General features: G+C 46.2%; 1 protein-coding gene across 2 annotated transcripts in view; it reads right to left on the bottom strand.

The window, feature by feature from the left end:
* Positions 1–14237, bottom strand: part of POU2F3 (POU class 2 homeobox 3) — a 92999-nt gene that overhangs the window by 76882 nt on the left and 1880 nt on the right. Inside the window, exon 2 of one of the 2 annotated variants that reach the window (XM_083588899.1) lies at positions 3145–3213. The exons of the other annotated variant lie outside the window; for it this stretch is intronic. Within the exon in view, the coding sequence (XP_083445025.1) occupies positions 3145–3213 (69 nt within the window). The remainder of the gene's footprint in view (positions 1–3144; positions 3214–14237) is intronic. 2 annotated transcript variants of the gene reach the window in all.

The raw sequence follows: 14237 nt of genomic DNA on the forward strand, positions 1-14237 counted from the left end.
GAGGCATATGGAAAAGGTGATCCGTACATCAAAAAATAATAACAATGAATATTTGCAAAAATATTTGCATGTGTTGATTTAGATATATAGATGCCAATTTAGAAAGATGACTCTCATTTCAATAGGAATACATCTCTCCCCCCGCATTGCCTCCCCCTTGAAGACAGAATTCCTCCTGTATTGGCCCTTCAAACAGAAGATGTTAAAGTAGATCAGGGCTGCATGGCTTATATTGCTTAACCGCTACAGAAGAACCAGTTTTTTTTACCTTAGTGGAAGACACTTAATTTAACCCCTTTTCATATTTGCAATCTCCCTCCTCCATTCTTCCTATTTTAAAAATAAAGTATGATGGAGCAGTTTACTCCTAATTGAAGCTAACTCCAAAAAGCAAGTCCCTGCGTGACTCCAAAAAGCAAATCCGCGACTCTAAAAAGCAAAGTGACTTTGGCTATGTACCAGCAAACTACAAGCTAAGGCTAATCTAAGCTGGGATTTTTTTTTTTTACCAATTTAACAGCCAATTAGGTTGGTGCAACACCTCCACCACCTCCCAGACCCTGGAGCGCAAAGTCTGTCAAATTGGCATTTTACAAACCTTGTTGGCTCTATTTCCTCTTGCTAAAATATATCTGGAAGTGGCTAGCTCAAAGACACACTTGGCAGCGACTCAAGAAGTGTGTCCAGGGGCATGAGATTTAATTAAATTGGGGCTTTCAACCCATTTGATGATGTATGCATAAACAGGGCGCTTGGAGTAACATCTGCCGCACCATTGGCCAACCTGCAGTGCCTTGAGTAGTTTTGCGGCACACAGTTCAGGCCAGGACACAACCTTGACTGTAGTGTATTGTCAGGCTTCAGCTCTAGCCTGCCTTTCCTGCACAGCCCTGCTATTCCCTGCTACTCATCTTGGCCAGTTAAAACCCCAGGTATGCTTCAGGTAAGAACATCAGAAGAGCCTGCTGCATTACCATCTCAGCCAGCACCCTGTTCTCGCAGCGACCAACCAGATGCCTGTGGGAAACCCACAAGCAGGACCTGAGCCCTCTCCCCTCCTGTGGTTTCCAGGAAATAGCATTCAGAAGCCATTACTGTGTCCAACCATGAAGGCAGAGTTGAGCCATAAAGGTTAGTAGCAATAGATTGCCCCAGTGGCAGACCCTGGTGTCTCAGATTTCAGCGATGCCAAAATCCAGTGCCCCCACCTCTCGCCTTCCATTCTGAAACATTGCTGCGCTGCCCCCTGTGGCACCCCCGAGGCTCTGCACCCAGCAGTAGCATAGCAGGGTTTGCTGGTGCTTGGGGCACATGGGAACGCACATGGGAACACACATGTACCAGGAGGCGTGGGACGCAGAGGGTGAACAGAGCCCGCTGTGCCACCCCAGCCCTTACCACAGATGTTGCCAGAGAATCCTCTTGACACCCATGGGTGGGATGAGGAGGACACTACAGCTATGCGGGTGGAAATTGTTCATATATGCAAACCAAAACTGGCATTTTTTGAACACACACACACATTGTGTAACCCTTGAAACCCTCCCTTGTATCACCTTCTTTACTCCCGCACAGCACATTCTTTGCCGTCCTAAATAGCCGTGACAATCTCACTGACGGCCAACAGCGCCAACTTGGAGTGAGGGGGAAAATGTCTGAATACCCTCACTCTGTGCCAATTAGAGATCATGCACTGAATATGACGATGTGACCATGAAAGTCTTGGCAATTCTGATGCAGGATAATGTGACTGACAGCAAACAAAAAATTAAAATTAAAAATAATCATCTGTCCCCTGCCCTTCCTATCCACACAGAGCCCTCAAGGCAGATAGTAATATTCATTCACGAACACCTGGACAACAATGGCAACTGTGTACACACTTAACCTGGGAGTAAGGACTTGCTGACGAGTAGACATCATCATGTGAAATAGAGACCTCCATTCCCTTCACAGAGCTATTTCTCGAAGTGGACTAGCAATCAATCCCTTTTCCTAGGGAGCTCTGGGAATTGTAGTACTGTGAGGTGAATAGGGGACTCCTAATAACTCTCAAAAACACCCTTAACAAACTGCACTCCCCAGAATTATTTGGGGAAGCTATGACTGTTTAAGGTGGTATGATACTTCCTTAAAGGTATAACGCAGGTAGGACCAAAGTCTAAGAAAGAAAAACAGAGAGAGTTGGGATGGGAAGTGCCAATTCAGGTAAGGCACAGGTGACATAGAAAAGTCCGGTGGGCCAATATAATAGCCCAAGAGTAGATGGTTCCCCACCCTGTGCTAAGATTTAGACCTGGCAGAAACTTAGCATGTGATACAAACAGACCTTTTGTGTTTTGCCCTGATACTGAAAAAAAGGCACAAAATTTGATGTGACATTTTCAGTGTGAGCTTAAGTGTTCTAGAGTTCACCTCTGGACAAAGAGCAAGCAAATATTTCGCAAGTTTGAAAGATTTTCCGTTTGACTGGTGTGATACTTAGAGGTATAAACATTCTCCAAATCTAGATCCCCAAGAAACTGAACGACAACAGAAGCAGAATACTTCCTTGGAGATGAGGGAAAAATTCATGGCTGGTAGCCTGTTTTGCCAAACACTCTGTGTGAGTCAGCTGTGGGGCTGACACTGCTTGTGGGTTTACAGTGTTAAAAGACAGAGGCCCCTAAGCCTTTTGAAAATAGCACTTATTCATCCGGAAGGAAACAGCCCTGCATTACAAAAACTGCTTTGACCTTAATAACCCACAAAGGGGTTTCCCTGTTCTTGTTTGGGCTTTATTAACACACTTTTAGCATGACAGGATGACCTCACCTTGCCTGGGTTTCTGATGGTTAAGATGGTGATATTGCAACCAGCCAAATCATCTGGATGGGTTGCTTTTGAGCTGGGCCAGCATGGAGACTTTGGCCCGAGCTGGAAGGTTTAGCGGGAGACAGGAGAGGTTTGTCTGGTTCATCTGTTTGGTTGGGGCCATATATCACTGAAATATCCAACGGGAATCTTTAAACTAGCATTGCAGGGATAAAATCCACCTCTAACGAACTGAGAAACATGTGCCCTGCTTTCCTTTTGAACTCCACCTGCCAATGCCCTGAGCTGGAACTAAAGCCCAGGGGACTGGGAAAAGAGAAACTGTCTTACCAGGTTCTATGTGACTGCCTTCATGCTGCGAATCTGTGGAATCTGCCACATCGCCACTCATCTTGATATCTAAAAATGTGAAGCAAGCTGGTTTTAATAGCAGAGCACGACCCTCCCCCCACCTGTGCCTCTTCAATGAGTGCGTCATTATAATAATATACCACCAAGCTTTTGAATCCCCAGTTCCTACACATCCAGCCTCAGGAATATTCATAAGCTTGGGCAATGTCGTGTCTTCCTCCCTTCTGTGTCTCTCCCCTCTCCATTCATCTTCTGTGCCTTCATTCATCTTTTGAGACTTCTCCTTCATTCATTTTCCTGATCATAGGTCAGGCAAGATGGATGGCAAAGGCTGCAGAACAGGAACAGGCCAGATGGGCTTTCCTTCTTGAGACTGGGGAACCCCAGGAGGAAAAAAAAACTGCTCCATGATGGCATCTTGAGCCTAATAGCCAGGAAGCATGATTGTCCCTAATATAGGCATTTGGCTGATATCTAAAGTACTGCAAATCGTTCAGCGGACCAAAGCTCAGTGATTAGAGCATCTGCTTTGAATGCAGAAGGCCTCAGGTTCAATCACTGGCATCTCCAGGACAGGCTGGAGGAGACACTTGGCTGAAACTCTGGAGAGCTGCTACCAGTCAGTGTAGACAATACTGAGATGGACCAATAGATGGACCATTTTGCCCCCATGCGATTTAGCTTTGGTCTTTCTTTCATGGCTATGATTTTAAGCAATTTACCCTGGAAATTACTGTCCCTGCCACCAGAGTCCTGGATTCCAGATCTTCATTTACCAGAGCTCACCATGTATGAATTTGGAGGCTTGCGACCCATCACAGAATATGGGCGCATTCAGATGCGGGGAATGTGGCATTTGTTTTCCTGATTATAATGCTGGTGTTTCTATCCCATTTTCTAACATTCCTTTCACTCTGCAGTACCTGTTGCATTGTGGAAGAGTGGCTTTTTGACTGATATACTGGCACACTGTACTAAATTTCATTCACACTGGCGGGTGTGGTGCAGCACAGTAACAGAAGTCATTGAACAACATCACTACTCCTCTGTCTTTCTGCACATGCCTGCTTCTGCTTCCCCATAAAAACACCAATGCACTTCAAGACCCTGCATATCACCCCAGAGTTTGTCGCTTTACTCCCTCAATTTTCCTGGTTAAGGGGGCTGCAAATGCAATTTAAAAACACAGGAATGAGTACTGAACATTCACTATATTCCATTACTTTGCTGCAAGTGGCTTTTACATGACATGAAAACTCAACCATAACATGAAAATTAATAGTTAGGGAAACTTCGGGGACAGGGAATGAACTGCTGTGTGAATGCAGCCTATGTCCCACATATTGGGAGCGGGTGGCACTGTGGTCTAAACCACTGAGCCTCTTGGGCTTGCTGATTGGAAGGTCAGGAGTTCCAATCCCTGTGACGGAGTGAGCTCCCATTGCTCTGTCCCAGCTCCTGCCAACCTAGCAGTTCGAAAACACACCAGTGCAAGTAGATAAATAGGTACTGGTGTGACAGGAAGGTAAACAGCATTTCTGTACGCTCCAGTTTCCATCATGGTGTTCTGTTGTGCTAGAAGCAGTTTAGTCATGTTGGCCACATGACCCGGAAAGCTGTCTGTGGACAAACGCCGGCTCCCTTGGCCTGAAAGCAAGATGAACGCTGCAACCCCATAGTTGCCTTTGACTGGACTTAACCATCCAGGAGTCCTTTACATTTACCTACAGGTATGTCCCACATTTTCTTCTCAATGGCTATAGAACCAGGTGCAGAAAAGAAGAAGCCCACATTTAAATAAACCTGGATAGCTTTGGAAGGGCACTTTTAACTCTTTGCATCCTAACTGGAAGAGTACTGGGTTTTTGTTGGTTTTTTTTTTTTGGTAAGAAACATTTTGCATAAGCTTCCACTAGCCAATTCCCTGGAGGGTTTTTTGTGTGTTTTTTTGAGAACAGGAGAGTGATTTGCATCAGTTAATAACACTATTTATAACACTCGCTCGCTCTGTGCCTGTTCTCTGCGGTTTTGCCAGGTGAGCTCTCCATTAAAGAGACATCACTCGGAATCAGGCAAAACTCCGTGATATGTAATTGTTCTCGTCAAACATACCAAGAAGGAGATAATTGACATAGCTTTTTTTCATATCCCCCGCATGTTACAAGACCGCAGAGAACCAATCCAAGGATAACAAAAGATAATCTGAAGGTTTAGGAAATGAGAAGGGTTGACAAAGGAGTTCGAAAGAAGTAGTGAAGCTCCGTCTCAGAAGAGTGTGACTTGGGGCAGCTTCAAATCTTGCTAAAAATGATGAACACAGGAAGCTGCCATTTACTGACTTGGACCATTGGTCCATCTAGCCCAGTATTATCTACAGTGACTGACAGCAGCTCTCCAAAGTTTCAGGCAGGACCGTTTTTCTCAACCCTAACTAGAGATGCTGGGGATTGAACCCTGTCCTTCTGCATGCAAAGCAGATGCTCTATCCCTGAGCTACAGTTCCTCCCTTTTAAAAATCGGTACTTGTGGGATGGGCGAAACAATGCTTTTTTCATGCCTTCTCACATGGAACAGTTTGGCAGGCCAAGAGGACTTCAAGGGCAGCCTTCCAAGCATCCCTATTTTCCAGTTTCCGATTTGATCCTGGAATGTCCCGCTTTTCTGTAGGACATCCCTATTTTCATTGGAGAAATGTTGGAGGGTATGTATCAGATCCGGGCCTGGAGTTATCCAGACCAGATTCCCTAGTCAAGGGTCTTGAAGTGCATAGGTAGAAGGTCTTGCACTGTGGACAAACAATAGTCATGATGCCAGGCTCTGAGGAGGTATTTATCCCAGTTCTGGCCAGTCCAAAGGCTTCATATTGCCTGCCAATCACAGGGGCTGATGTCACACACAGAGAGATACAACTTTTCCCCTTCTAAGGCTGAGGAGCCTCACCATATACACACAGTCCTAGGTAGCTCACTGCATGGAGTTCCTGTGCCAGTTCATGGATTCCTGGGGCAAGTCCTCAACAGCATGAATATCATTGAATAAACCCTGAATTTGGTATCTGGCTCATTAGCGCTCTGGATCCTTGTACACAAAGCATTCACCGGGAACACCAATATGGTGGCAGTCAGATCCAGATCCAGAAAACACTCATATACTCTTGAAATCTCCTGCTGAGGCAGCGGATGATATGATTGAGGACATAAGAACACAAAAAGAGCCTGAAACACTGGACAGGGCAATAGCTCAGGGGTAGCATATCTGCCTTGTATCCAGAACGTCCCAGATACAGATATTGCCAGATACAGCTGGGGGAGACTCCTGCCTGAAACACTGGAGAGCTTCTGCCGGTTAGTGTAGACACCACTGAGCTAGATGGACCAGTGTTCCAACTCAATACAAGGGAGCTTTCTATTTTCCTATACTGTACTTCCTCTGGACATGAAGGTTTCATTTATCCATTAATGGTGGTTGGCAGATCTAACCTTCACCACGAAGCTGCCTCATCTAGTTGTAACGTAACCTCAAGACTGGACTACTGCAATGCACTCTGTGTGGGGCTGCCCTTGGGTCTGGCCTGGAAGCTTCAGCTGGTACTGAATGCAGCAGCTAGACTGGTGATGGGAACTGTCTACCACCAGAACATGACACTGGGGTTGAAAGCACTGGTTTTCCATCAGGTACTGGGTCTGGTTCAAGACTCTTATACTGGTATACAAAGCAGTAGATAACTTAGGTGCAGTAGGTCCCAAGTCAATCACTGAAACAAGAAGTTGTGCCTTCAGTTGTGGGTCCACCTCTGTGGAACTCCCTCCCACTAGACGTCAGGCAGCCACTGGCACTGCTGAGTTTCAGGCACCTGGTTAAATCCAGCTTATTTCAGGAGGCCTTTCCATCACAAGAGTTCCTCTGATGTTTTAATTTGTTTTTCTCAAGTTCTTTGTTTCAGCCACAAAACTTATTGCACGATCCTGGGCCATTCACCGCCTCTCAGCCTAAGCCTGTCTCACAGGGTTGCTGTGGTGATAAAATGGGGAAGGGGAGAATCATGTAGGCTACCTCTTGCTGCTAGACCAACCCCCTGCAATGCAGGAATATGCAGCTGTCCCATGTGGGGATCGAACTTGCGACCTTGGCGTTATCAGCACTGTGCTGTAACCAACTGAGCTACAGAGACTTGTGCTAAACACACCAGAGCTATTGCCAACTTCAGGAACCCCAGCTGGAGCACATTCAGCCCAGGAACACCTGCTCCCAGTCCTGGCCTGGCCCTGGTACAGAGAACAGATCTCTGATCGGGATATGCCTGGAGCTCTTGCCAACCTGCCCGATGTAATTAAATTGGATCTAACATCAAACAGCCTCGTTACGGTAACTGGAGGATGGTGTCACGTGTAGCAAGACTAGCCAACCGCCCTGGAATTCCGACTGTGTAAACACCTTCAGACCTGAAGCTATAAGCTGACTGAACTGCTGGAAATGTAGGTTAGGAAGTGGGTCTGGTCCAAGAAGAGTTTGCTGGCTTGACACACCAGACCCAGCTTGCTAGAGGTGGTAAGGGTGACCTTTCCTTCTCCTGCCCATTCCTCCTGGCACCGTCACTGCATGAGAAATCCCAAGCGGAAAGTGAGATGCAAGTTCTTCCTAAGGCAACTCCAGTGCCTTTGAAAGGGAAGAGCTGGCCCTCAATGTCTTGCACAACCAAGCCAGACTAGTCAGTTTCATTACCACACAGAGCAAGTTTCGCCCATCAGCATTCCCACACAGCAACCTTGCTTCAGTTGGACTGCAAGACAAAGTGATTCTGCAAAGCCAAAGAGGAGCAGCGAGTAGGCTTTTTAAATAATAATTTAAAAAAGCCTGCCGCTACCTGCACTGCAGAAGAGGCAAGCAACCTTTCAGTTTGACGTAAAAAAACTTGAAAGTGAGTGGCCCCTTCAACCCAGAGGGTTTGCTACAAGCCAAAGAGCAGAAGGTGGGGAAGGGGGCTGTTTTTGACATTTTTGCTGTTGCCTCCTGTCCTACCGTAGAGGACCAAAGCAGGATTTCAGTTTGAATTTTATAGAAAAATCTCTCAAAAGTGACTTGCCTCTTCAGCAAATGGAAATACCTCTGGCTGTTCAACACTACCCCCCCCGCAACGCTTTCCATCACAGTCTCCTGGGGCCCACCTGAAAATGTACCAAAACTCCTGACGGTCCCCAGAACACATTAAATGCACAACAAACTTTGTCAACTGTTTATCTGGCTCAACTGGAATTGACCCCACGCATGTCTACTCCCACTAAGTTCAATGGGATTTACTCCCAGGTAAATGAGTAGAGAGTTGAAGGACTGGAGTTCTGTAAGGTTCATGTTGCCAATTAGCAGGTGGCTTTCTCCTGCCATTTCTGTGCGCTGTTGATGGTTTCTCTGGCTACCTACTGCATTGTTGGTCATTAGCCCAAAAACATGGCGCAAGAACACTTTAACGTGAGTTCCTTGTTTCTCACCAAGGCAGAGCAAAATGGTGGTTTGCCTCACACTGTGGAATAGGAAGAGTCCTCAATCTGCAATTCCAGTTAGTCTTCCTACAATTGTTTTAAATTATCCATAAGGAATGTTTCAGAATATAAGGAAAGCTCATATATCTTAGAGGTCAAACCCTTTGTATGGTTTCCGCTGGAAAGCTCCTCAGAAACCTCAAAACTGGATAATTTTCTGCTAACAATCTCTTTTACTTTGTTTAAAAACATTCCAATGTAGCTTTTCAGGCAACGACAGAAAGCCCATCATGTCCTTTATTTCCGATGTTCAGGTGTGAGTGCCAATCCTAATATAGCTGAAATAGAAACATCCACATAGAACTGGGTTGCAGTAGTACAAAAATCTTTTAGGGGAGGGGAACCTTCAGTGTGATGAGAAGGGGCCGTCCCAAAAACAACATCCCAAGCATGCACATCGGCCACAGAATGCTGGCTAAATGTTGAGTGGGAGAGAAAATGGAATGGAATGACCTGGAGGAGGGCAGGGCAGGGCTGGCTGGCTGGCTGGCATACTAAACACTAGCACTCTGCTCTGCAAAATTTGTGTCTTTCCAACACGGGAGACAGTGGCTTGACAAACAGCCCCAAAGATAAGTGGATTTCTTTGGGATTTGCCTCTCTCTGTGCTCTGCTTCTCCGCGATCTAAGAGAATTTCTAAAATCAAATGCTGGATTTGAGCAGGTACCTTTTAGCATCTTGAATGAAGAACATCAGAAGAACCTAGCTCCTGAACCATGCCAATGGCCCTCCTGGGCCGTGTTCAGAAAGTGGTGGTGGGGGATGAGTGTTCAGACCCCTGGGCTCTCGCTTGTGGGGTGCCTCAGGGTTCTGTCCTCTCCCCCATGCTTTTCAACATTTACATGCAGCCGCTGGGAGAGATCATCAGGAGGTTTGGGCTGGGTGTTCATCAGTATGCGGATGATACCCAGCTCTACCTCTCTTTTAAATCAGAACCAGTGAGGGCGGTGAAGGTCCTGTGTGAGTGTCTGGAAGCGGTTGGAGGATGGATGGCGGCTAACAGATTGAGGTTGAATCCTGACAAGACAGAAGTACTGTTTTTGGGGGACAGGAGGCGGGCAGGTGTGGAGGATTCCCTGGTCCTGAATGGGGTAACTGTGCCCCTGAAGGACCAGGTGCGCAGCCTGGGAGTCATTTTGGACTCACAGCTGTCCATGGAGGCACAGGTCAAATCTGTGTCCAGGGCAGCTGTTTACCAGCTCCATCTGGTACGTAGGCTGAGACCCTATCTGCCTGCGGACTGTCTCGCCAGAGTGGTGCATGCTCTGGTTATCTCCCGCTTGGACTACTGCAATGCACTCTACGTGGGGCTACCTTTGAAGGTGACTCGGAAACTACAACTAATCCAGAATGCAGCAGCCAGACTGGTGACTGGGGGCGGCCGCCGAGACCATATAACACCGGTCTTGAAAGACCTACATTGGCTCCCAGTACGTTTCCGAGCACAATTCAAAGTGTTGGTGCTGACCTTTAAAGCCCTAAACGGCCTCGGTCCAGTATACCTGAAGGAGCGTCTCCACCCCCATCATTCTGCCCGGACGCTGAGGTCCAGCGCCGAGGGCCTTCTGGCGGTTCCCTCATTGCGAGAAGCAAAGCTACAGGGAACCAGGCAGAGGGCCTTCTCGGTAGTGGCGCCCGCCCTGTAGAACGCCCTTCCAGCAGATGTCAAAGCGATAAACAACTACCTGACATTCAGAAGACATCTTAAGGCAGCCCTGTTCAGGGAAGTTTTTAACGTGTGATATTTTATTGTATTTTTGGTTTTTATGGAAGCCGCCCAGAGTGGCTGGGGAGGCCCAGCCAGATGGGCGGGGTATAAATAAATTATTATTATTATTATTATTATTATTATTATTATTATTATTATCTATTCCAGCAATCTCTGTTTTCCCCAGATGGCTCCAGAAAACTCATGGGCAGGGGATGAACGCAGCAGCCCTCTCCCACTTATATTTGTAAGACCCCTGTAGGATCAGGCCAAAGGCCCATCTAGTCCAGCATCCTATCCACACAGTGACTGACTAATGGGAAGCCCATATGCAGAACCTGAGCACAACAGCACTTAGAACATAGCCTTATCCCCCATAAATGTGCCTAATCCTCTTAAAAAGTTATTTCCAGGTCCCCATCTCTCTCTGTATTGATCTAACACTGCATGGGGGGAGACTGCTATCTTGATGCGATTGTGGTTGCACCTTTTCGTATGACGTTCCATTGACTATCATACAAGTTCCTGCACATTAGGGGACACCTGAGAAAAATGAATCTTTACGCAATTATGTGTACAAATTACATTACAGCCAGCTTTCTTGCAGTGTTTTTTCAAAAGCACGCTGCAAGAGCACTGAAAGAATTAAGTAAAGGAATCGACCCATTAGTGTGGCAGCAATCAATTCCCTGGAACTCCTTGCCTATTGATATTAGGCAAGTGCCTTTGTTTTGCTTCCTAAAATCCTTTTTCTTTAGGAAAGCCTAACCAGGCATACCATTTTTATTACGTGTGCTTGTTACTTAAATAGTTGAGTTTAATCAACAATTTCATTGAATCATAGAAATGCAGAGTTGAAAGACACCCAAAGTGTTGCCTAGTCCAACCCCCTGAAATGCTAAAGAGCTCCTGACAAATAGTTTAAAAACTTTCAGTGAGTGAGGAAGAGGCCATCACCTTCCCAGGTAGTACATTCTACTCTTGGGCAGCTCTTACCACCAGAAAGTTTCCCCTGATGTTTAAATGGAATCTCCTTTCTTGAAATTTGAACCCATTGGTTTGAGTCCTCCCCTCCGGAGCACCAGAAAACAAGCTTGCACCATCCTCCGTGTGACAGCCCTTCAGATATCTGAAGATGGCTATCATATCAGCACTCAGTCTTCTCCAGGCAAAACATACCCAACTCCCTCAACCATTCCTCATAATTTGATGTATTTCAGTTTTCATTCAGTTTTGAATTTTGAATGAGCATTTTTCTTTTCCTTACATGCAGGCTCCCCCCCACCCCCCGATTAAGTGGTATATAAATCTCATGGGATAGATAAAATAACTAAATAAGGGGAAGGAAAGCTGTAGCAAACTAAACCGGCACACAGAATTCAGTACCTAATTGGGATTCATTTACTTTTTAAAGAAATCCCCAGATGAATGGAGGTTTCCTAAGGCACTGGCTCCAGTTGAGAAACAGGGCCAAGTTAACAGAGAACAGCAAAAACCTTGGTGAAATTTCAGAGGCCTTCCTCAAGAGCACATGGTGATGCTTGTGGCAGGAATAAACTCGGGACTTCACAGCTAATCGATACTAAACCACTTAATCACTAAATGATACTAGTTGTCTAAGGATTCTTCTATGGATATGTCTAAGCTATAAAACTAAAGCACCCCCCTTTTCAGGGATACTCTTGTGTGGTCAATGGGCTCGCTGCTATCTTGAAAATTACATTGCTTGGTTAAATAAACGAGTGCCAAATATTCAAGTTTCCGCTCCCCCACCGTTTCATAATTTCACGACAAACGTATGGAAGACAAAAGCCACCGGAAGCATTTCACAGTGCCATGGGAAGCTTAGTTGTGCAGGATTTTCACAAACACAACACTGCAATGTTTGCCAGCACGTAGGATTTTGATGTTCACATATCCAAGATCACATCTCCTTCTTCTCCACCTCCACCACAAGGGCCAGCTGCCGTGTTTGTGATAAGGCTTAGAAGATTCATGAGAGAGATAGCAGTTCATCATATGGCACATGGCTAAAATAGGGCATTCACTCCCCCAAGATGTAGTGATGGCTTTCAAAGAGGACGAGACACATTCATGGAGGACAAAGCTATCAGTGGCTACTAACCCTGGGGATTATGTTCTAACTCCACTGTCAGAGTTCTGGATTCTGGTTGCTGGGAACTGCAGGAGGGGAGAGTACTGTTGTGCTCAGGTCCTGCTTGAGGGTTCCCCACAGGCATCTGATCCTGTGAGAACAGGATGCTGTACTAGGTGGGCCATTGGCCTGATCCAGCAGGCTCTTATAGCTAATATCTTTCCTGCCAAACTCTACGGATGCTAGTCAACTGGCACGCTCCCAGTCTCATGCCATATCCTTGAGCTCATGTTTCTAAATTAGTTGCCCTTCCTTCCTTTGAACATGGCAAGGCAAAACTCAGAGTGCTGCCCATGGCCAAGTGAAATCTTCACCGAGAGAAAGTTACCCGTGAGCGCAGGAAAATAGGTTGTATTTCCTGAGTTACACAAACACACACATATATTCATGAACCGCTAATGTGTTGACAGCTCAGCTGATTCAGAGATAGTCCTAGAATTCCCTCTTTTCTAACCAACTCGTTGATATGGGTTCATCTTAAAGAAAGCCTAAACAAACTTTAGCAAAGGCTGTACAGTATTATTTTTATTATTGCAAACCAGCGGCTCTGTAGACATATAAGTATGCAATAAAAACCACAGCCAAACATGAAACATTTCAATGGTGACCTTAAGTCAGGAATGGGGAACCTGTGAGGTTCTTTGGACACTCAAATGCGGAACATAGGAAGCTACATTATAGCAAGTCAGACCATCTAGGTCAGTACTGCACTGACTGTCAACGGCTCTCCAAGATTTCAGGCATGGATATTCCCAGCCCTACCTGGAGATGCCGGGGATTGAACCTGGGACCTTCTGCAGGCAAAGCAGACGCTCGACCCCTGAGCGACGGTCTTTCCCATGAGCTGAAGTCCAACAACCTCTAGAGGGCTGCAATTCCCTCTCCCTTGCTTTAAAACAAAACAGCTTTAGCAGACAGACATGGGGACAGAGCTCTAGAGATGTGACGCCACCACAAATAAGACCCAGTCAGTGGTAGCTGTCCCACATTTCTTGGGAAGGTGGGGGAATCAGAAGATGAACTATAACAAAATCCTTGCCTAATGGGCAGTCCTTCCCATGATCTGTTAAGAGGAGGAGTGGACAACCTCTGCCCCTCCAAATCCCATCAGCCACCATAGCTAATGGTCAGGGATGATGGGAACTGGAGTCGATTTAAAGGACTAGAAGTTGCCCAGCTGCAGGCCTTCCAAGTGTCCCTATTTTCCAGGGACAGTCCCAAATATACAGAAAGTGTCTCGGTTTCCGATTTGATTCCAGAATATCCCGCTTTTCCTTAGGATGTCCCTGTTTTCATCGGAGAAATGTCAGAGGGTATGCAGCTGCAGTTTAGGGCTTCTAGGCCCAAACCAGCCCTTTAAAACTGGGAATGGAAATAAACAGAAAGCCTGGAAGCAGGGCTGAAATGTGTTCCTAACAGCCTCACAGCTGTGTTCTGAACTGGTTGTAGTGCCTGGGAAGACCTGTGTGAAGCACATTGAGAAATCTGGTGCAGATGTTATTGTGGCCAACTCGCATGTTGCATCATGCTCAGCCTTTCGCTCAAAAATTTTGCTCAGGATGCTGCTGCTCAGGTCTGTGACCTTGTGCTGCCAGCAAAAAAGCAGCCTGTAGCAGGTCAGTGTCCTGAATGGACAAACAAGGTTGAGAATGTCCATTTTGGATTCAGTGT

The sequence above is a fragment of the Podarcis filfolensis genome (assembly GCF_964270895.1).
Source record: "Podarcis filfolensis genome assembly, chromosome: 15".
Lineage (NCBI taxonomy): Eukaryota > Metazoa > Chordata > Lepidosauria > Squamata > Lacertidae > Podarcis > Podarcis filfolensis.